A 22,890-nucleotide genomic window follows, 5' to 3' on the forward strand; every position below is an offset into this window, starting at 1 on the left:
CTGGCTGCAAAAGAGCATCTTCAAAAAATAAAAATGTAATTATTTTAAAATAAATATATTTTAAAATATTTATTAATTCAGAATTTTCAACTAGGTTTCTCCCTTAGTGATTTCTGGCCTCACCACTGACACACATGCCCCATTCAACTGCAAGCAATCAAATCCTCAGAGAGAGTATCGCTCCGTGGCAGCTTGATTTCCCAGTCTCGCAGGCATTAGCGAGTCGAGTGGAACCAAATTTGATGGGTCACCCCAATGTCGCACACACACACACACTCAGGTTTGTATACTGTACAGACCGTATATTCTATTGCCCTACACCAACCCTACCCCTAAACCTACCCCTTACAGGAAACTTTCTGCATTTTTAGATTTTCAAAAAACTTCATTCTGTATGATTTATAAGCTTTTGTACCCGTGGGGACCACAATTTAGGTCCCCACCGTGACACGAGTCCCCATGAGTCTGTGTGTAGTCAGGTTTAAGTCCCCACCAGGATATATAAACCAGTACACACACACACAGCCTGGTCTCTCACACACTGACAGGCCCTATAATTTAGCCTCCCCTTCCATCAGCGCAGACAGTGGGGTGTAAGTACTCTCTCTCACAGTCTCACTGTCAGTGGGCTTGTAAGCACTTTAGTACAGGCCTACATTTTCCCTCAGTCACAGCTAACACACACAGCAATTTAACAAGTCAAGTCACTTTACTGATCAGCCCGTGGGAAAACACATACACAAGACCCTACCCAACAATCTGTCTGTTTATCCCAGGATTTTCAATTCAACATACTTTTTTGGCATGACTGTTGGTGTATAAAATGAAATCAAATAAATTAAAGAGTAAAATAAAATAAATTAAAAAGTAAAATAATAAAAAATATATTTTTAATAATATTTTATATTTTATAACATTTTATACATTTTTAATTACAGGGCAAAAATGTATTGCTTATAATTGCTTGTTATAGTCCTCATTTGCAAGTCACTCTGGATAAAAGTGTCTGCTAAATGAATAAATGTAAATGTAAAAAAAAGAAATAAAATAAATTTTTACAAATAAACTGAAATGTTTACATAAAATATTTTTTAAATAAATTACAAATAATAACAATATATGAAATAAATAATATATGAAAATAAAATGGCAACACAAGCACATGGACAATTCCAAGCCCTTCACTAGCAAACCATCCTGAACTGTGATGTCAAAGGCAGCAGACAGGAAAAAAATAAGACCATATCATGGTTTCAAAAGCCTTTTGAAACAAATACAGCAATGGTAAAACATTCACTATGCTATACTGAAATATTAGTGATATACTGTATAAGTTGCTTCTATATTTATATTGTCACAATACACAGCTGCTTTTGAACAGCTATCAACGGGAAAAAAAATGTTTTTTTTGGAGCAAGATTGTGTAGTTATGGCATCTACCAGCAGGGGCTCACAGGGCCAAACCAAGCAGTCAGACCTTGACCCCTTGCTACATATACCCATTCCCCTTTCAATTTGTTATGTTTCAGTTTTGTGTAGAGTACTGCTTCTTTCTTGTGTCACAGTAAATAAGAAATTGTGCCTGTATCTAAATTTTACCTTCAATTACCATCAGCTAAATCATTCCAGTGTGTAGTGTTATGGCAGCACATCCTTGCCGTGATTCCCAAACCCACACCATTAAGTCTTCCCTCAGGTCACTTTGCTCATGAATAGGGTGAGACGAAGAGAAGAAGAGAGGGAGAAAAAAGAAGAAGAAACGGATTAAGGTCGAGATCAGGATGCCAGCCAAATTGCCTGAAACGCACTCCAAGATCTGACAGAACCCACAGGCTTGAGCTGGGCATGTAGATCAGCAGAACGGAAAGAGCACTGGACGTCCCATGACAGGGAGCTCGTGCATGATGGAGGGGTCATGGCATTACACGATCGTCATCATTATCTACCCCAGCATCAGCATGTTTCCTAAGAGCCTGTGTAATTATGAGAGCATGCAGGCCTGATGGTCCCATCGTGGCCTGTTAGAAAAGCCTGAGTAAGCCGGATCAGGACAACACGCGAGCAAACACACACCTACAGCAGATGGAGACAAGAGAGACGAGGAGAACGACAGAGCAAGTGATAGCAAGTGCTTCATGAAAGTCATACGGGTTTGGAACAACATAAGGGTGAGTAAATGAAGAAAGAGGTTTTTTTTTATTTTAGGGTGTACTATCCCTTTAAGAGACAAACGAGGTTCTTTTTTCTTTCTCAAATAAACAAAATCTGTGCAAGAAGCATAGGTGGATGCAGGTGTGTAACGTTTTTCTGTAAAAGCATACTGCAGATTTGATTTCTTTTATGTCTGATGTTTTAATAACGCTACACCTGTTTGAGAAAATCTTCAGTTCACAGCAAGTTTCAAGAGGAACCACTTGTGCAAAACACAGTTATTCCACAGGCTCGTGTGATCCACTTACTAGATAGTAAGTACAGAGAGAGAAATAGAAAGATGGAAAAGAGAAGGGGAGGGAGAGAAAATCGATGAGGCGCTATTTTTGAGCTTTAAACCTGGATATCAATACATGCACGGCTCCTTTTCAAGGCTGAATGCATTATCAGAAGGCTGGCTACGGCTGCAGAAATATTCCTGACTTTAGAGTGCACAATATCACCCCATTCTCACTCTCTGCCTTTCATTTCTCAGAAGAAGCCTTTTCTTTTTCAGGTGAAGGGATATTTCACCTGAAAATAAAATTTCTGTCATCATTTACTCTGCCTTGTGTTGCTCTAAACCTGTATGACTTTCATGGAGCACAAAAAAATAGATGGTTTAAAGAATGTACACTATATATTAAGTCGTCTAGAGTCATAAGATTGATTTATGTCAGGAAAATTATTACATTTAAGTCTTTACTCTCCTTGGTGTGTTAATAAGAGGCATAGCGATACCTATTTCATTAAAAAATATTTTTGAAGCATCATTTGATTGTCGTTTGAGCAGCACAACTGTTTTCAACATTGATAATTATAAGCAAATCAACATTTTATTTCTGAAGGATCGTTTGACACTGCAGACTGGAGTAATGCTGAAAATTCAGCTTTGCATCACAGGAATAAATTACATTTTAAAATATATTTAAATAGAAAACAGCTATTTTTAAATTGTAATAATATTTCACAATATTACTGTTTTGATCAAATAAATGCAGTCCTGGTGAGCCAAAAAAAGACTTCTTTCAAAAACAATAAAAAATTTAACTGACCCCAATCTTTTGAACGGTAGTCTATATTCATATAATATACATTATTCTATATTTTATTCAGACCAATCAGATTTCAGTGTGGACGAGGCCAGGAAAACGCTACAGAAATAGAAACCAAGTGACAGAAAAATGCTCATTGCTAGTCGTGGTCGCAGCTGGTTAGTAACAACTCAGATTTACATGGAAGACATTTTTATCAGTTGTCACTTTATCATGTCGCACCAGGTTAAGACACGGTGTAAAGGTAAAGACAAGACTGAGTTGACCAGCAGTCTGTTAGTACTGAGAAAATAGAGAGAGAGACTTTAAGGGAGAGAGAGAGAGGTATAGATGAAATCATCCATCATCCCTCTGTACACTGAGCCGCACGCTACACCCCACAAATCACACAGCAACTGCCAGAGTTGCAGGCTGCCCTCTCCAATCTCTCTCTTCCTATTCTCTCTCTCTCTCTGTCTTGTCAGTTGCTTTTACACCCCCTCCCCCCTCTGCCTATGCCTCCTTCAAACAGAAAACAGACAGATACACACACACACACACACACATGCATCCAACAGAAATCGCATATTCTCTCTCTCTCTCATCCATCCTAACCTCTCCAGCTCTGTTTCTGTTGCCTTTGCTCGCCTTTTCTCTAAGCGAAACAAGAAAGCTCCGCAACAGCAGGGGAACAAACACCAAGTACAGGTACATTACTGAGGAAAATACCCTGAGCTTTGCACTATTACACCATTAAACAACACTGTTTACACATTTGGGTGTGCGCCTGTGATATAAAGTTTTTGTCATCACCCCCCCCCTGCCTATGCCTCCTTCAAACAGAAAACAGACAGATACACACACACACACCTACATGCATCCAACAGAAATCGCATATTCTCTCTCTCTCTCATCCATCCTAACCTCTCCAGCTCTGTTTCTGTTGCCTTTGCTCGCCTTTTCTCTAAGCGAAACAAGAAAGCTCCGCAACAGCAGGGGAACAAACACCAAGCACAGGTACATTACTGAGGAAAATACCCTGAGCTTTGCACTATTACACCATTAAACAACACTGTTTACACATTTGGGTGTGCGCCTGTGATATAAAGTTTTTGTCATTGTTAAAGGCGACAGAATTTACTTAATAAATGTCTCTGGTCTTTCTGAGCACGGCTGTTAAGTGTTTGTTACTTTAAAGGAATATTCTGAGTTCAATACAAGTTCAATCAGCATAATGTCGAAGACCATGGAAAGTAATTTTGAATTATTTCCCATCATTTTCTTTAAAAATAAGCAAAAAGGGAATTATAGTAAGGCACTTACAGTAGAAGTGAATGGACCATTTTTTGGAGGATATTAAGCAGAAATGTGAAGCTTTTAATTTTTTAAAAGCGCTTATATTAATTGTGACCCTGGACCACAAAACCAGTCATAAGGGTCAATTTTTCGAAATAGAGATTTATACATCATCTGGAAGCTGAATAAATAAGCTTTCCATTGATGTATGGTTTGTTAGGATAGGACAATATTTGGCCGAGATACAACTATTTGAAAATCTGGAATCTGAGGGTGCAAAAAAATCAAAATATTGAGAAAATCACATTTAAAGTTGTCCAAATTAAGTTATTAGCAATGCATATTGCTAATAAAAAATTAAGTTTTGATATATTTACAGTAGGAAATTAACAATATCTTCATGGAACATGATCTTTACTTAATATCCTAATGATTTTTGGCATAAGAAAAATCAATAATTTTGACCCATGAATATTGCCACAAATATACCCCAGCGACTTAAGATTGGTTTTGTGGTCCAGGGTCACAATTCATCGGCTAAAACTTGTATTGTGTGAGCTGTTTAAATCATTTTTACATTCGTTTTATTGTTTACAACATCATTTTTTCATGGCAACAAAGTTGTGAAATTGAATTGAAATGGTTAGTAAACAAATTTTTCATTTTAAAATAATTTAAACATTCATATGGTTTATGTCTTGTGGCTATACTTTGAAACTTTGAGAGTATTTTAACGTTTACAGATTGGCCCTGTTTACTTTTTTGGAAAAATGAGGGACAAGTGGAAATGAAATTTGGTTGTAATCAGCATTATGCCACAAATGCTGTCAGTTAAGATTTTCTTTTAAAGAAATCAGCAAATCTAATAACACATTTGGCATTTGAAATGATTTTGGAATAAGGCCAAAAAATAATGCCAACCAATAATATCACAGCCCACTTTTTACAACCCAATTTAATGTGGATAGATAAAATCAACCTCATATCTCACTAATATTTTGTATCGCTCTGATATACGTCAGGTAATGTAAGTTAAATGTGTTCTAAATGCTGTCTTCAGTATAAATGTTTGTCTCTAGTATATGCAGTACATTCTGCTGCCCTCTGGGAACTGTTTTCCTCAGGCACACCAGGCTTAAATTAAACCTTAATCAACCTATAAATCAGATCCTGTCATATGAAGCTGATGAGCAGAGCGACTCAAAGTGGGGGGATGTGTGCTTCCTCACACGAGAGCTTTGGATCGCACTGAGCTTAGGGGTTTAGTATATATCTAAAGCTTGACATGGTGAGTGAGACAGGTGTAATTTTGATAAATCAGAAATCAGAACAACATATTAAATATTTAAAAGGACAGTTCATAAAAAAAAGAGATTTCTGTCATCATTTACTCATGGGTTTGGAACAACATGAGGGAGAGTAAGGGATGACAGAATGTCATTTTTGGCTGAACTATTCCTTTAATATACAGCTATATGGAGAGAGACTTCATAGCAATATGATTTTACTGTGGACAGAGCTGTGAAAATAGACAACAAAATGTCAAGTTGATTGTCACTTTATCGCTTTGCACCTGGTTAGGACACAATATTGTTAAAACACACTGTGTTGTTGACACTTGCCTGGTACTCCTGGTGGGGTTTTGAGGAACTTTCCGTTGAAATGTTGAATCACCACATCACATTTCTCGGTGGACTCCATTCTGTGACAGAAAGAGAAGCGAAGAGAAACACACAGCATGAGGCAATCAGAATTAAAGTCGACGGTCATGACCGCAGTGAAATCACATTGAAAACTGAACAGATTTAGCTTTTTAAAACTAAAAACTTTCTTCAGCTATGGACATTTTTGGCCCTGTGGACTTGTAGAAAATGAACTCTATTAAAACACTCTTTTCATACTTTCACTACTTTAATTGGTCTACTAACAGTTTCCAGCAGTGGACATAAATTCATCACAGGAAATGGACTGTCTTTTTTTTTTCTTTTCTCCAGAATCAACACATGCAATTTCCACCATATTTAAAAGAATGTATTTTAATTTGGTTTGATAACCTTATGCAGTTGAAATGAAATGGTTGACTCCATTATGAGGCTAATCTCATAGCTAACATTTTATGAATAATAAATACACCGATAAATAATATTTTCACACTTTTGAATAAACTGACAAATGTACAGCAACAGCATGATTAGAAATTATGCAAAATAACAACGTTCTGCTCACAAGTGAAATTTACCTCGATTTTTCTTTGTTTTCTCCACATATTACATGTCTCATATTTCATATCAACCCGTTCTTCACTGACACGTCTAGTCTCTTTGGTCTACAAGTACAATAACTTTTGACAAAGTTATGAAAAATTATGATGGACAATAAATAAATAAACAGAAATTACTTACATTTATTTCACTATGTTTATGTTTTAATATAAAATTTATATAAATATAGATTTATAGAAAATATATATATAGAGAAATATATAGAAAAATAAGATTTTTTCCCCTATTATGACTGAAAGTCTGTGTCTATAGGTTCAAAGGTAAACCAATTAAAACTGAATAAACTGATAAATAAGTCTCATTTAAAAAGTGCCCAAATTAATGATGAAGGCATGACAAAATGTTCCCAGTTTGAATGTGATCTTCATATACTGTACAAAAATAGGTTGAGATCTATTAGTTTTAACCTCTGGGATGTTAAAGCTCCTGTAATTGAAGAAACATCCAATTTAGAGAATGAGAGGAGAGGGGTAGAGCGAGAGTAAGAGGGAAAATAAAGAGCGGCAGGGGTGTTATATAGTGTTTGTTTCGGGCTGCTGGGAGTCTTGATTTAGTCTGTGCTCTCTGGAGTGGCTCCTCTCCTGTGTGCGGCCCCATTCAGCTCTGCTCACCCAATCATGGCTGAACGGCTAATTACCTGGCTGGCACACTCGTACACACACACACAGCCTCTGCTGGGATCTCTTACATAGCCACTGACCCTGAAAACCAGCCAACCCTCCCCACACGCGCCATACAAAAGAAGGGGGAGAAAAGCAGGAAAAGAAAGAAACTAAGGGATGTTTTTATATGTATCCTCTTGAACAAACTTTCTGGCTAGTCTTGCATATGCCAAAGAGAGTGTCGGTTGTCAAGGTTACCTGGCAAAGCCGACCCCTCGGCTGACCCCGTTGGCATCTCGGAGTATCCGTGTGGAGATGACATGTCCGAAGGGCTTCAGCATGCTCTCCAGCTCTTGTTCATCCATTGAAACCGGGAGGTTAGAGATGTACAAGTTAGTGGGGTCCTGCTCCTGTTGCTGTGAAGAGAACACACGCAGTCAAACATTAGAAATGTCAATCATCATGGAGTCACACATATTCAGACTTCAAATGATCTGCATAAACTCTGGTTGCAAAAGACGACCCATTTAGATGGGATGTGGCCTTCAGAGTGATATATAAATTGACCAGGAGCGTGTAAGACTCAACAAAACATACAGTACAGGTGAGGATACCTTGTTTACAAAGTGTCTCAGACAAAACAACCATCCTATGCGTGTTTTGGTCTGATCTTCCATGCTGCTTTTGTGACTGGTGACATGAGAAACCCAGGATAGAGAGGAGACTGAAAGAGTGAGTTGTTAAAGCTGAAAGCTGTGTAAATGAAGAATACGAAATGCTGGAGGGCCTTAGCTGGCTACATCTCTACCTGTCTCTCACTCACGCACTGGTGGAATCCATTGTTGTGTTGATGGCCTCTTCTAGAGACACTGTGAGGCTAGCTAATGGGGGTCTGAGAGGATAGTGCACACGATACAGACACTGTATGCCAGTTATTGAAGGGGTTTAGATGTGCGTGTGTGCAAAGACCAAAATGAGCAGCATTAAAGCACTTGCACACTAAGAGAACATACTGCATCTGTCTCTTTGAAGCCCAGGCTAAAATGTGCAGAGGAAAAATCACACACTGTAAAGAAAAAATGTAACTTACATAAAATCTCAAATGATGTTCGATAACATTCTGTAGTGGAAATGATATTTAAAACATTTCTGGAATAAGACTGGCAACTCTTGCAAAGGCTAATTTCATAGCTAGCATTATATGTATAAAACACACACTTTTAACACTAATAATAAGTATTTTTGGGGGAACCAAATCTGCATATTACAGTATTTCTGAAGGATCATGTGACACTGAAGACTGGAGTAATGACTGCTGAAAATTCAGCTTTGACATCACAGCCAAAATTATATTTGGAAATATATGAAAATAGAATTGTTTTTTTTTTTTAAATTGTATTAATAATATTACATGCACTATTCAATATGACTGTTTTTACTCTTTTTGATCAAATAAATGCAGCCTTGGTGAGCATAAGAGACAAAAAAAAAAAAATCTTCCTGATCCCCAAATTTGTGAAAACTATTTTAAACAGTTTGTTATTAGTAGCTAATATGTATTATATAAAAAAAAAAACACGACATTTTTTAAGGTGTAGTATCCACTGCATGCGATGGGCTGTGAATTTATAACAGAAACAGAGTAAGAGAAAAAGAAGTGAAACAGAAAGTGTTGATGGGCTAGCTGAAAAGGAGTTATCTGACATGTGTGCGTGTGTGCAAATATTCCATTTGTGATGTGTGAGGCCGACCCTGCAGGAGACCATCACTCTTTTATTAAGTGAAAGTGATTAAAAGAGCAACTGTAGTCTCCTCACACACCAGATGTTCTCTACGCTCTCATTCACTTGCTGAGATCCAAACTGGTTATTGAACACCCCACGCAGAGCATTTCAAGTGCGACATCAAACGCTGTTTGTAAGGGTGTTCTTAAAGCTGCCTAAAATGACCGCTATGGTTTTAAACTAAATAATAAAACTGCAAAAAATGTTAATAAGAAATAATAAAAAATTCTTAAAATATTTAATCATGGAAAGTGCAAACAAACAACAGCATATAAAGCACTATTCGGAAGGTAATTGTTTCTCAGGGTGACATCCAATAAAGAACAATTTGTACGGCTCCTCAGTGATAAAACTCATGCATCTGGATGACTATCGTTACAGAAGCACCAATGTGATCTCATTAGTACATACACTTATGTTTTTAACATTTAGATAGACTTGATATCAGTAACCTGTGACGCAAACATTCTGGTTTAATATGATTTCTTTCTTCCTTTTTGAAGAAAAGGAAACGGACACTTCTATATAGCAAAGAGGCATTCAATTGATCAAAAGTGAACTTTCTGTTTATTATATAAACAAATATTAAGCAACTGTTTTCAACATTGATAATGACAAATGTGTCTTGAACAGCAAATCAGCATATTAAATGATTTCTGAAGGATCATGTGACACTGAAGACTGGAGTAGTGATGCTGAAAATTCAGCTTTGCCATCACAAAAATAAATTTAAAAGAAAACAGTTATTTTAAATAGTAATATTACTGTTTTTTTGATTAAATAAATGCAGCCTTAAATAAATGAGTCCCTGCTAAAATGACAAAACTTCAGAAGCATAGCCTATAATTTTCTCCTGGGAAAAAAATATTGACATTTCCATTTATAATTGGCAATAAAATCACAGATTAACACCAGCACATACTGAAATTATCTCATATCTCTATGTAAAACACTTACAGTCTAATTAAGCTCCAAAACTGAATGTAAGTTGAATCCTAAAAGCAAGTTTACTCTGGAAATACCTTCAGTGCCACCGCTTTAAAGGGCTACCTGCTTCCCAGGGGGCGAGGGGTTAACGTTTCAAATTGGACTCCACCCTCATTCTCAGCCTGAAACATCTATTTAATTGTATTAGAGAGCCAAAGCCTCAGAAATACAAAAGAATAAGAGCTCAGGGAAAATATCTCATAAATGTGTCACTCTCGTCAAAGCTGAGAGCTGGGAAAGAGTGACAGGCAGAGGGATTACATCTGTGATGTGGATGGGAAAATATATTTGGAATCTCAATATAAAGACGAAGGGCTGCTAAAGGACGGACGTGGTGAGATGTATGAATGATTTATGAATATGAAATGAAAACACCGGCCCTTCCTTCAGGCCCCTGAACAAGACTGAAAACAAAGCTGTGTGTGTGTGTGTGTGTGTGTGTGTGTGTGATATATACCTTCAAGGATCAGTATGCTTCCAAAATGATTCAGTGTGGAGGACAAGGCCATGTTTTGTTCCTTGGGTTCTGTTTTGAAACCTTAGATGAACATATTTATGTGGGTCTTCGTCATAACCCGAGGACACAATGTCTCCAACGCTCTCTTTTTCTCTATGTACTGTAAGCTCTAATGCCTTTCACCTTACAGTATATGAAAAGTGGTTTGGTCTAGGTCATGGTGAACAGAGCTACTGAATTGATCAATTATACTCTTCAGAGTCTGCATTTGAAATCCAAAATGAGACTATTTACTAGTTATAGATGATGGGCAAAAACAAATTAGATGCAGGGAAAGGTATACTATAAAAATGTATCTGTTCATTCAAGTTACTTATACAATTATGACGTGGAGCTGAGTACATATGAGCAACTGTTCTCTCTCTCTCTCTCTCTCTCTCTCACACACACACACACACACACAAACACACACACACATTTCTCAATATTACCATTATTAGTTTATAAAGCAGTATAAAGTCACAAATTAACTTCTACAGTAGAGCTAGGTTTAAATTAATTTTAAAAAGTCATTTAAAAGGAACATAAAAAAACAGAACAGAATAGAACAAATATTTACTTTAATTGAACAGAATAAAATAAAGTTTAAATGAAAAACGTATTCTAATAGTACAGAAGAAAATAAAGTGTAGTCAATTTAACAAATATATAAAAAAGTTGCATAAAATCATATTTACTCTAATAGTATGGAAGATAATAAGTTAATAAACATTACAGAATAAAGTAAAACATTTAGAGAATAAATAATATAAAAATATAATAAATAAATAATTGTTACAGAAGTCCATTTAAATAAAAATATCCAAATTAGAACAGAAATAATGCATTTTAGTTATGTATTAATCACATTATATATTTATAGATTATCAAAAAAATTATGCTCTGAAATGATGAATTGATTATTTTCAGGAAATAAAGATTAAAAACACAGAGGCTTTTACATAAAGTGTTTGTTCCTGGCCTGCAGTGTTAAAAAAAAAATAAACAAAAAGAAAGAAAGAAGGAATGAAAAAGTTTATTGTCACCACAGGGACTAAGTAAAAAGCAGTTTTCCGTATGACACAGTGCAACAAACAGCCAGAGTTCGTTCTGTCCTTGCTGCTGCCTTTCCCAGAACTGAGCGATGGGGATTTCAGCAAGCATCTGTGAATGTCATACCAATCCACAGCTCACCTAGACCTCTGTGTCTCCTGTTGGACAGCTCTGGCACCGCTCAAAACATCACGAAACAGTCCGCACGCTCTCTTTTATTCTCTCTAACAGGAGCTCAGCAAAAAAAGACCACGCTACATTCTCACAGCTACTGACAGAGAAACATGCCACTCTCGCTGATGGCTCTATAAATAGTTTTTAAATGCTTAATGAATGTAACATAAATATTTAATAATATCTAAACTGTTTGGAGCCCATGAGTCTCGTTACGGACTTTATCTGCAGGAGAAGTGCAGAACCTTTCATGCAAACTAATGCATCTGCATGGACTGTCTATGGTACGTCTGAGAATCTGCCATTGCAAGTTTGAGACAGGTGTCCAGGTGCTGTCGAAGCTCTACACTCAATATTTCTTTCGGGGCTGTACTCGCAATGGTCCACGATGCTGAAAGCAGCACTTCAGAGTTTCAGCATTCAAGAGAGAGGAGAGATTAAACAGGGCTGGGAAGCTCACACACATTCCCACCGCCTGCATTACAACCAGAACTAACAGCCCAGCCAACGGGCCTGTGCTCAGCTGATTAGCCCATAGGGACAGAGTGCTCTAGTTGGAGCTCTGCCAGCGAAGGCCAAAGGGAGGGATGGGAAAGAATAGAAGGCCTAGAAGAACCATTAGGATGTTACAATGACGGTTGTTTAAAAATGAATGATAAAATCGATACCATCTTTCGATTCACACTGTGGGACCATATAAAGAGTCGTTTGTCACTACACCAGCCAGGTGATCAATTTCCATCTTATTCCCTCTCTTGAAATGATGTCGCTGCATGATGCCTAAACATAGCCAGAAGGAAGTGCTGGAAACTGAGAGGTCTTATTCAGAACAAGTATAAATAAATATATATATATATATACATATACATATACATATATATATATATATATATATACACATACACATACATACATACATACATATATATGTATGTATATATAAATGACATATACTGTATATTGCATTCTGCAGCCGGAACAAACCTTTCCGGAAAGTTCGCTTTGGCAAGCCGTTTCGAACTCCCAAAACGAACACAAAAGAAACTTTGTTTTGGCCGGATTTTGTTCGAAATGACGTCACATCAGTTTGTTCTTCGATTTCGCTTGAAGTATATCAGGGCCTTAACTGTCCCAGCTCTCAGCTTTGATGAGATTTAAGTAAATCTACGAATATCTAAATTATATATTTGTTATTTTTAATATAATACTTTATGCTTAAAATGATTTGCCAAATATTGGTGATGTAAAAAAATTTTTTTTTTTTTTTTTGCTGTGCTGGTGCTTATGCTGAAGGCACAGTTTGTGTGTTCCTTCTACTTCTCTCTCCACAAATGATTTCCCACCTCTTCTCTACTTTCACTGTCAATAATAATTCATCACAAAAACCCTTAAACTCAACAGCATGATGTTTTGTTTCAGAAACCGTGACCTTGGACCAACCTGAGGTTAAATGCCTTGCTCAAGGATTCAATAGTAATAGCACATCTTTCACTACTAAGCTGTACTACCCCATATACGCTACAGAAAAGCCAGCATGTCAAACAACGGCCACTCAAAAGCAACAGACACTCTATTCTCTGACAAATCAGAGTAATTTGCAGGCCTGAGTGACAGGCTTCTGTGACCACTGGGTGGCTAACAGGGCTGGTAAAAGATGAAACCTAACTAATGCTATAGATTGCCACTAAATTGATGCCTGCAGTCTTAATTGGAGTTGCCATCAACAGCTGTTGCAATTTAGAGTTAATCACCGCATCAGGGCTGCTGCTCATTTTAAGAGGATGGAGAAAAAAAATGGGCAGTGATAATTGCAACTGCAAGTGGAAATGATGAGTTTTTACCAGAAAAAGAGACAAGAGTGGATTTTAAGTGGGCACATCCTTCAACATTCACAGATATGGATGAAAAAAGTATGTGTGTGCGCCAGGTGAGGTCTTATTGTTGCTGAAAGTGCAAAGGTGCTGAGACTGTCAGTGTCTTCAGTGCAAACGCAGCTGAATCCCAAAATGGAAAACGCAAGTCTACTGTAGCAGCGTGGTCGCTGCAGTGGGATATCACGCATTCCAGCCTGGTTATTCTCCCTCTCCTGCTGTTTTTCAGGCAGGGTTTTTTCCTTTTATTCCCTCTCTCTCTCTCTCTCTCTCTCAAAGGTCTCTCCACAGCTAAAGGAACGACCACCATAAAGATTAGCAGCCCATGAACTGAAAACATGTCTGTACAATCACCCACAATCATTTATATAGTACCTCACAAGCTCCGTTTCAAAACCTACCTACATGGACAGCTGCCTTATAGGGCAGCATTCTAAATGAAACAGAACCCTTATAAGTGAGTGATTTGGAATTCTCTACAAGCACAACTTCTGTTAGAAAATAACACTTCATAAGCTGAGTGCACTGAAAACTCAATTCAGTAAGAGGTATGACGCAATAATCTGAAAAGCATAATTATATTCATCAAAAATTAGTTGGTCTTACACATACTCTATAAACTAGTCAGGGTAAAATGGTAACTTTTAGTAATTTTAAATATTTATTTTTATTATGGATACATTTCTGTATTAAATGAGTAAAGGCAATCAATTTCTCTTGCTTTGTACGCTATCTTGGATTTTTTTTTTCTGGGCTCATTGCAATGCATTCTGGGATTGATTTCGTCACATGCTGACTTAGAATTTGGTGAAAACAAAAAAGGTGTGTCCCATTTTGCACACTTCTGCACATTTTGATGCCATTTTGAAGGAGCTAAATGTACTAATTATTATTGTTAAATAAAACTAAAACTATTAAACACATATTTGTTATTTGGAATAAAGCTGAAATAATATAAATATTATATGAAAACCTTCAACTAAACAAAAATTAGAATTAGATTAGAATTAGATGTTGCCTTGACAACGACCTGAAATAAGCATTGCAGTTCTAACTGGAAATACATAAACACTAAAACTATAACTGAAATAAAAAGAAATTAAACCTAAATGTTATTTGAAAAAAGAAACATGAAAAATAATAAAAATCACAAAACAAAAGGTCTAAAAATTTAACTAAAATGAAATGAATACTATTATTTAAAGAAAACCCTAAAAATAATAAAAGACAAAAGCACACAACAAAATGACTACAAAATAAACTAAAATTAAAAGTGAACATATAAAAGTTCATGTAAAATTTATAAATAAATACTATAATATTATATAAATACAAAAAATAAATAAATGCAAAACGTTATTTTCTTCAACTGGAAAACAGTAAATGCTTTCATATAGTAAAGAAAAAACTGTTCATACACTAGATGGGCTAGTACACAGTACATCGTTTCAGATTCAGTGAAGATGTCTTCTAAGGCAGCATAATTAAGTTCCCCACCTACACTGTAAAAAATGACTGTGAATTTAACGGTAAAAGACTGTAAAAATGCTACAGTAAAAACCTGTTAAATGGTTAACGGTAAATTCCCCTACTATATACGGTGAAAAACTGTATTGGACATTACATGTATTGGACATTAATTTTACGGTAGTATACCGTATTTGGAAGTGAAATTTTTACCACAGCTGCCGTTTTTTTACCGTAAATTTTACGGACTTTTTTTTACAGTGTACCAGAACAGACTTTTCGTCAGTAATGCTCCTACGATGCCCTAAAAAGCTTGCTAGGTTTATGAACAGAGCGGCAGTCTGTCTTTCACACATACACACACTTGGGCTCAGGAGCTTGTGGCTCTCCTCCCCATGGCACCCATCCATCACTCTCATTTTTCAACAATGTTTACTGGGAGCCAAATTAATTTATGATGCATTACCTTGTTAAAGAGGCCTAACCAGAGGGGCCACATTTGTTGCTTGTGTGACTCACTGTGTATTTGTGTGATGAATTTGTGCATGTAATTCGGTGTATAATGTTTATAAAAGATTAGGTGTGTTGTGCTCCGTGCATGTTTGTGTGTTTAACCTGCTTTACAAAAATTGGTTAACAATTCAAAAGGGTTGTGTGTGTGCGTCTTTAGCGATGCATTTAGTCTGGAGTAATCCATCACAAAGCCATAGCGGCCGATCCAGAGCAGTGCTGTCTGTCATGAGGTAGAGCAGTGAATTATGGGTAGCAACAAACACAGGCTGCCAGTAAGGCTTGAATCAATCTCAAAGAACTCAATCTTGAAAAAAACGAAACAAAACTAAAACTAAACAAGCAAAACAAAGTCTATCAGATATTTAGTGCCTTTGTAACCATTCGGTTTAGAGTCTGACTGGACGGCAATGTTAAACGTGCTGTTCAAAAAAAAAAAAAACCCAGTGAGCTGCCTTTGTAAGCAGCATTTTAAGGCATCACACGAGCACTCCTGACGTGAAGGACATTTCAAAACGTAAGCAACTTTTACGTGGCTTTTTTTTTTCTTGTTTATTGTTTACGCCAAAATCAGCATCTCAGGTATCTTTTGCAGAGAATGCAATCTCAGAATGCACTCCAGTGAGCGGCTGATAAAACAGGAGAAATTGCTTAAAATATACTTGATAATAATAAAAATGATAAAAAATTGCAATTTATTTAATATTTAAAGGTAAAAAATCTATTTTGCTCAAAATGTTAGAGTACTATGTATAAGTGGACACAAGTTAAAATGATGACACTAAAAAAAAATGACAAAAAAAAACATGATTTACATCATTTACCAAAAATACTACGGAAGTCAATGGCAACCAGCAACTGTTTGGTTCCCAACATTCTTCAAAAAATCGTTTGTGTTCAACAGAAAAAAATTAATTCATGCAGGTTTGGAAAAACGCGAGGGTGAGTGAATGAAGACAACATTTTCATTTTTTTGGGTAAACTATCCCTTTAATAATTTAAGTAATTCTCACAAGATTAATTAAATTTCCATCATATATAAAATACATTATATTTAATATATCCATATTTTTACACACACACACACACACACACACACACACACACACTTTTTTCCACACCTAACATTTTTAATTAATAAAAAACTGAAAATTAATTAATTACAAAAATGCTATTTTAATGACTATATAATATATATATAATAATCTATTGGCATCTATTATAATTATTATTCTTTTAACATTTCTAATTAAATCATGTAGTTTCATTTCAGTTAGGATGCTGCTATAGAAGGCAGCTGCCTGTGCGTGCAGTATAGGCTCACTAGGATTTGGAACAGAGTTCAAGTCTGAAACCCCTGATATAAAATGGTAAGAAAGAACAGATTTGAATGTGGGGTGGTTATTTTATGAGCTACCGGCAAGAAGTGGTTCTACGTAATGCGCATATGATTATGTTTGACCCTATACTGAACCGCAGTCATGGATAAGACTCAGCATTAAAAATATGCCCTAAATGTTCCCAGATAAATAAAAAAGAGAGATAGAGGGGAGAGCGAGAACAGGCAGAAATCATTCTGACAGCTCTGGGTGAGGGACTGCATCAGAAAGCGGCTTTAGCAGCGGCATCTTGGTGAACAGATGTGGGAACATTTAAAAAACGAGACCCTGGGAGGCCGTTTATTTGATGTATTACATGGGACACCGGCAAAAAAGCAATTCTTGTTCAGGAGAACTAAATGAAATGATTTCCTAAAGTGAATAATAGGTTTTTCTTACAGAAAGGATTATTTCTTTGGAATTATGCTATTGAGATTTTTCTATTTTCTTAGTTTCTTACTGTGAAAGTGTGCAGCGCCTCTATGGCTAAACCATATGGGATTGTGTGTGTGTTTGTGTGTGAGCCACAAGGACAGTAAAACCTGAAAATCACCTGCAGCAGACAACGGCCCCCACGAGGAAAGCAGCTTAATAAACATACTAAATAATTTCTTAATGAAAATCTAAAAAATGCAGAAAGATAAGGGTGCAGGTAGATTCTATCCTGTAGAAAGTAGAATGATCTCTGAATAAAAATGTTCTATAACAATAGAAGACAGCCAAAAGTCCCACTTTGTTTGCGTGTGTTGATCTATGTGTCTTTGATGACTGACTTATTTTTACATGTATTCAAGAACCAAATGCAATGAAAACTAAATTTTGGTTACTGAGGACGATCATCCAGGGGGGTGCAGATGTGAATGAGAGAGCTGTATTTTATTTGACACTAATGATGCTGTGAGGGATGAAAGTACAGTTTGCTAAATATATCAGATAATCATGTAATAATCAAATAAACAGAAGATTCTTGAAATGAGGATTTGACCATACCAACTTCCAACAGTTAAGATAATGCAGCTGTCATTGATATCTGATTCATATACAGAGACACATAAATAAATACATAAATAAATGTATTTATTAATTATATTATTTAAATAATTATTTATATTATTTATAAAATACTAAAATAATACAAATATACATATGTATATTTAGATGTATATTTATGTTTAGATATTTATAATATTGACATCATATTAAACATTAACATGACACTAAATAATATTAAAATACCATGATTTATAATTATTTAACTGATATTTAATTATACTTAAATATAATAATTTTTATCAAATTTTAAAAATAGATATTAATAAATTGTAATAAAATACAATTTCATTAAATACAAATGTTCATATTGATGATGAACTACCTATGGTTTATTTTGTAGCTCACCCTCACTTTTCTCATGTGTGGTGCTGGGTTCCACTCTGATCTCATACTGTCTCATGTGGCTATGAAGTTACTACACATGACATCACAAGCCAATAATACGATATTGTTTCCCATCACAGCATCCCAAAAAGCTGCCAAAAAGTGAAACTGTGTCTTTAATGGTTTTGTTATGGTTGTTGTGAGATCATACGGCTAGTGAACCTGTCACCACTGCTCTGACTCATAACTTCTACTACACATACTCACGGCCTCCAAAACACACCCTTCCTCCTTGTCTGGGGGCTGTGATCAAGTCTAATGGAAGTCAGCTGGGGCTGGATGTAATTGGGCAGGAATGCAGACTGGGCCGCGAGGCGTCAGGACCTTTCCACACCACATCAGATGGTGGGAGGAGTGGTAAAGGCGGCCTGGCCCGGACCTGGGCGAGGAGGGCGTCTGCTGGGGAACTGTGCTCTCTGCGGACCCTTCTTATCCGCTCCGTGACTGAAACAACATGAGAGAAGCATCTGGCCGGACGCCCTGTTCCAAGCGTGCCTCGCAAATAGCGTAAAGCCTTGGCGAAATGTAGTCAAGTTATAGATAGTGTAACAGTGACTGAATTGCCTTTGGCACATCCAAAGAAAGGTCAGCAGCCTCTGAAGAGCTATTCAGATCACAGAACCGACAAAAACGGAGCAATTATGAGAACAGTTCTCACATTCAGAGAAAGCTAAAAACACTATTTCAACTATAGTCTTGGCTGCTATAGTTGCCATACTTATATTGTTTTTACAGTAGCACAATATATTCCAATTAAATGACAACTGCATACAGTGAAGGGAACATATATGATTTATTAGGCTGCAAAAAATTTAAATGCAACTGGTCTCAGATCAGCCTTAAAGGACTATAATTACACAGAGTTTGACTCAAGTTAATTTCCCAGTGTTCTCCCAGTGATCGACAGAGTAACAGAGCACCAAATCCCTTGAGCTCGACACTTTTAGAGGCTTAGTAAATGAGCGGCTGATTTTATCTGTAAATGTAATACAGCAGGAAGCAAAGGCTCTTAGAGGGAAGGAGCATGGCTAAGCTAAATAGGAAAGTACACCTGAGGATGTGTTAGTGTTGGATGCAATGTGATGTAAAGAACAGGCCGACGGGCATCTCTGCGTTAACACTTTGTTCTAGATATTTTAAACTGACACGCATATATTGTGCGCTAGGTAGTGCTGCAAAGATCATGGCTACACTCTTAAAAATAAAGGTTTGAAAAGGTTTTTTTTTTTGCTGCAGCAATTTCCATAGAAGGAACATTTTGGTTGCCCAAAGAACCTTTCAGTGAACAGTTTTTAGAACATTTAAAAAATCTAAAAAAGAACTGTTTGTGCAATGGAAAATTTCCATGAATTTGATAGATGCCAATAAAGAACCTTTATTTTTAAGAGTGTACCTGCCATATACCTGAAGTTTCCAATAAAAGTCATGAGAAACAATCATACTAATACAAGCTATATATGTTCCATATGTACCAGCAATTAGATGAACACAGCACTTTTTAATATCTTAATATCTTTGTTACATAAAATACAACCTAAAAAGTAGCTTGAGCACATTTTAAACTATTTTTTACTGTAATTGTATAAACATCAGTTCTTAATTCAGTGCTCAATCAGTTCTCAATTCTTAAATTAGGCATTTGACCTTATCGAACTAATAAAATAATGTATATTTATTACTTATATTATAATAAAATAATGTAATATAAACCCATATATAATGTAACATTTGGCTGTGTCCCACAGTTTGCACACAATGTTACTACAAATTATCTCAAAAATTATTTCCAAAAATTCTCTAAAATAGACACAAAAAGTGATATCATCATCATCTTAAATTTATGGATTTATCAGCTACAACTACAAACCAAGATATGGTGCCAAATTGCCTAGACCGTACTGAATGATATATTCATTTAGACAAAGTTAGCCATTCTAGAATCATAGTTTTTTTTATTAGTAATAATTATATCAATAATAATATTATATAATATAAAATATAATATAATATAATGTTTATATAATATAATATAATATAAATATAATATTTATATATCAATTAGGGTTACACTTTATTTTAAGGTGTCCTTGTTACAGTGTAATTATATATTTAAGTACGGAGTAATATTAATTAACTACATGTACTTACTATATGGTTAGGGTTTGGCTTAGGGCTACTTGCATGTAATTATGCATAATTAATTGTTATTATAATAGTAAGTACATGTAACATGTGTAACAAGAACAACTTAAAATAAATTGTTACCAAAATTAGATATGTTCTTATGTGCATGCTTATTTAATGTTAATGAAGACTAAAAAAGGGGCTCATATAATACTTAACTTGACCTCCTAAGGTAAAGCACATTCATTCATTGACCATTTGTTGAAAAAAAAAAAAAGAGTTGTATATGTTGCCATATATTCCAGCAGGACGGAGGACAAAAGGTCCCTTCAACATCAAATCATTATTATAAAATAAAGTTTTGGAAAAACATCAATGTTTGAAAAAGAGTTTTCTGTTTGTTCTTCATTTCTAAGCTCAACGTACACAAATCCACTTAAAAGTTGCAGATTTACAGTTCTGCAGTTGAAAAGAAAAAGTTATTTTCCTTAAATCTCAGGTAAAGTTTGTAAATCGCCGCTAACTCGCCAACAGCACAAGGGGCTTCCAGAGATAGAAAGGACCACTTGAGCGGCGAGCGTGACACCTGGCCACAAGCCGAGACTCTGCTGGCCCGGGACGTTAAATGATTCATGCTGTCTAGGTAAAAGAGTAGAGCTGTCTCTATCTCGGGGTCTCTGGCACTGCCAGCATCTGCAGGTAGCCTTGTTATGCTAATGCCTTGGGAGGCTCTTTGAAGCCTCAATCATCTCCAAGATGGCTGATGAGAGAGCCTTTTTATGCCCGTCCAGAGGGACTCATTAGCCGAGAGATGGGAGGGGGGTGGATGGCACCTAGAAAGGGAGGGAGGCAGCGAGTGAACGAGCAAGGACTCAGGAAGAGCGGTGGAGCTAGCTCCACGCTGACAGATTGCTATCATACGACATACTGGCACGTTTACAGACTGAGTTGAAGATGTCTGTTCTCAGCAGGCCGCCGATGCTCTCGTGATGTGGGGCCAAGAATAAGATGAAATGAGATTCTCAGAGATCTCTCCCAAAAACAGCACCATTAGCGCATGCTAGCGGACTACATGTTGCCAGCCATTGACTGCGTTGTTTGTTCTAGTATTCAATAAGGTCACTTCAGGTGAAGGATTCTTGTAGTCAAACTCAAAGACCTTTGGATCGTGCCGGAGCATAGAGGATATATTTTCTTTCACTTGCAGGAAGCAAAGTTCTCTGATTGGTCTGTGATTCGGGATTTGGTGAGGGAGGAAACTGGGGGAGAAAAAAGAAGGCGAGAGAGAAAAATCTGTTTGAAATCGCCTCAAACTCTGCTGCTTTATTAAGAAGCCCAGAGCCAAAGGAACACAGCCTCAAGTTCCACTCCATCGCTAGACTTAATAACTTCAGCCTCCACCGTGGACAGAGAAAAAAAATCACTGTCCTCCTTATTCCTGTCTCTTTCTCTCTCTCTTATATATAAACACACACACATACCCACATGAGCACACACTCGGTAACTTTGTGTCTTCCAGGGCGCCTGGATTTTTTCATTAAATAAATGCAATAACCAAAGAGTCTGGTGGATTATGACTGAAAAGCACTTTTTGAGATATGAGGGTAAAAATTAAAAATGAAAGTTTTTTTTGAGAAGGAAAGAGTGAGGGAATGACATGAGTGAGAAAGAGCATGAGAAAGTGAGGTGGAGAGAAAAAGACAATCACAGTCAATGTACTTCCAGCTAATGGCGTCTTGAGTCTACTAGGACATCTCAGGGTTTGAAGTTAGCCGTGAAAAACTCAATAAAAGAGGTGTGGAGCTTGCATCGGACTACACTACAGACTGTCCCATAAGACCGTAGGGCTCTCTTATATAAACATCGTGCTCTACGGTGGTGTTTTCAAAGATGTAACTGTGAGATAGCAATCTAGATGTGGAGACCAATAAAGCATACATTAAGTCTTTAAAGTGTGGAATATTCCTCCCGTCTACAATGAATGCTCAAGCTTAAAGCTCATATGGGCATACTGTATGGATAATGGCATTATTGAGCTTGCAAGCAATGTCAGATATGCAAGCAATATATGAATATTCATCCTTATAAATATTGCATGTTATATTTAGTTTTATATTAATTTTTGTGCAAATTAGATTGAAATATATAAGTGTATGTATTTTAAATAAATACAAATAGGTGTGTGTGTGTGTATATATATATAT

The 22,890-nt window shown here is 36.3% G+C and overlaps 1 protein-coding gene across 4 annotated transcripts in view; it reads right to left on the minus strand.

Moving 5' to 3' along the window:
- The window catches only part of LOC107713827 (RNA-binding motif, single-stranded-interacting protein 3-like), a 134,645-nt gene that overhangs the window by 34,107 nt on the left and 77,648 nt on the right, over window positions 1-22,890 (minus strand). For all 4 annotated transcript variants that reach the window (XM_016519456.1, XM_016519458.1, XM_016519455.1 and 1 more), the window contains exons 5-6: window positions 7,663-7,820; window positions 6,143-6,222 (exon numbers count right to left, since the gene is read on the minus strand). In XM_016519456.1, the coding sequence (XP_016374942.1) occupies window positions 6,143-6,222; window positions 7,663-7,820 (238 nt within the window). The remainder of the gene's footprint in view (window positions 1-6,142; window positions 6,223-7,662; window positions 7,821-22,890) is intronic.

Source organism: Sinocyclocheilus rhinocerous, unplaced genomic scaffold (assembly GCF_001515625.1).
Source record: "Sinocyclocheilus rhinocerous isolate Xijiao unplaced genomic scaffold, SAMN03320098_v1.1 scaffold779, whole genome shotgun sequence".
Classification (NCBI taxonomy): domain Eukaryota; kingdom Metazoa; phylum Chordata; class Actinopteri; order Cypriniformes; family Cyprinidae; genus Sinocyclocheilus; species Sinocyclocheilus rhinocerous.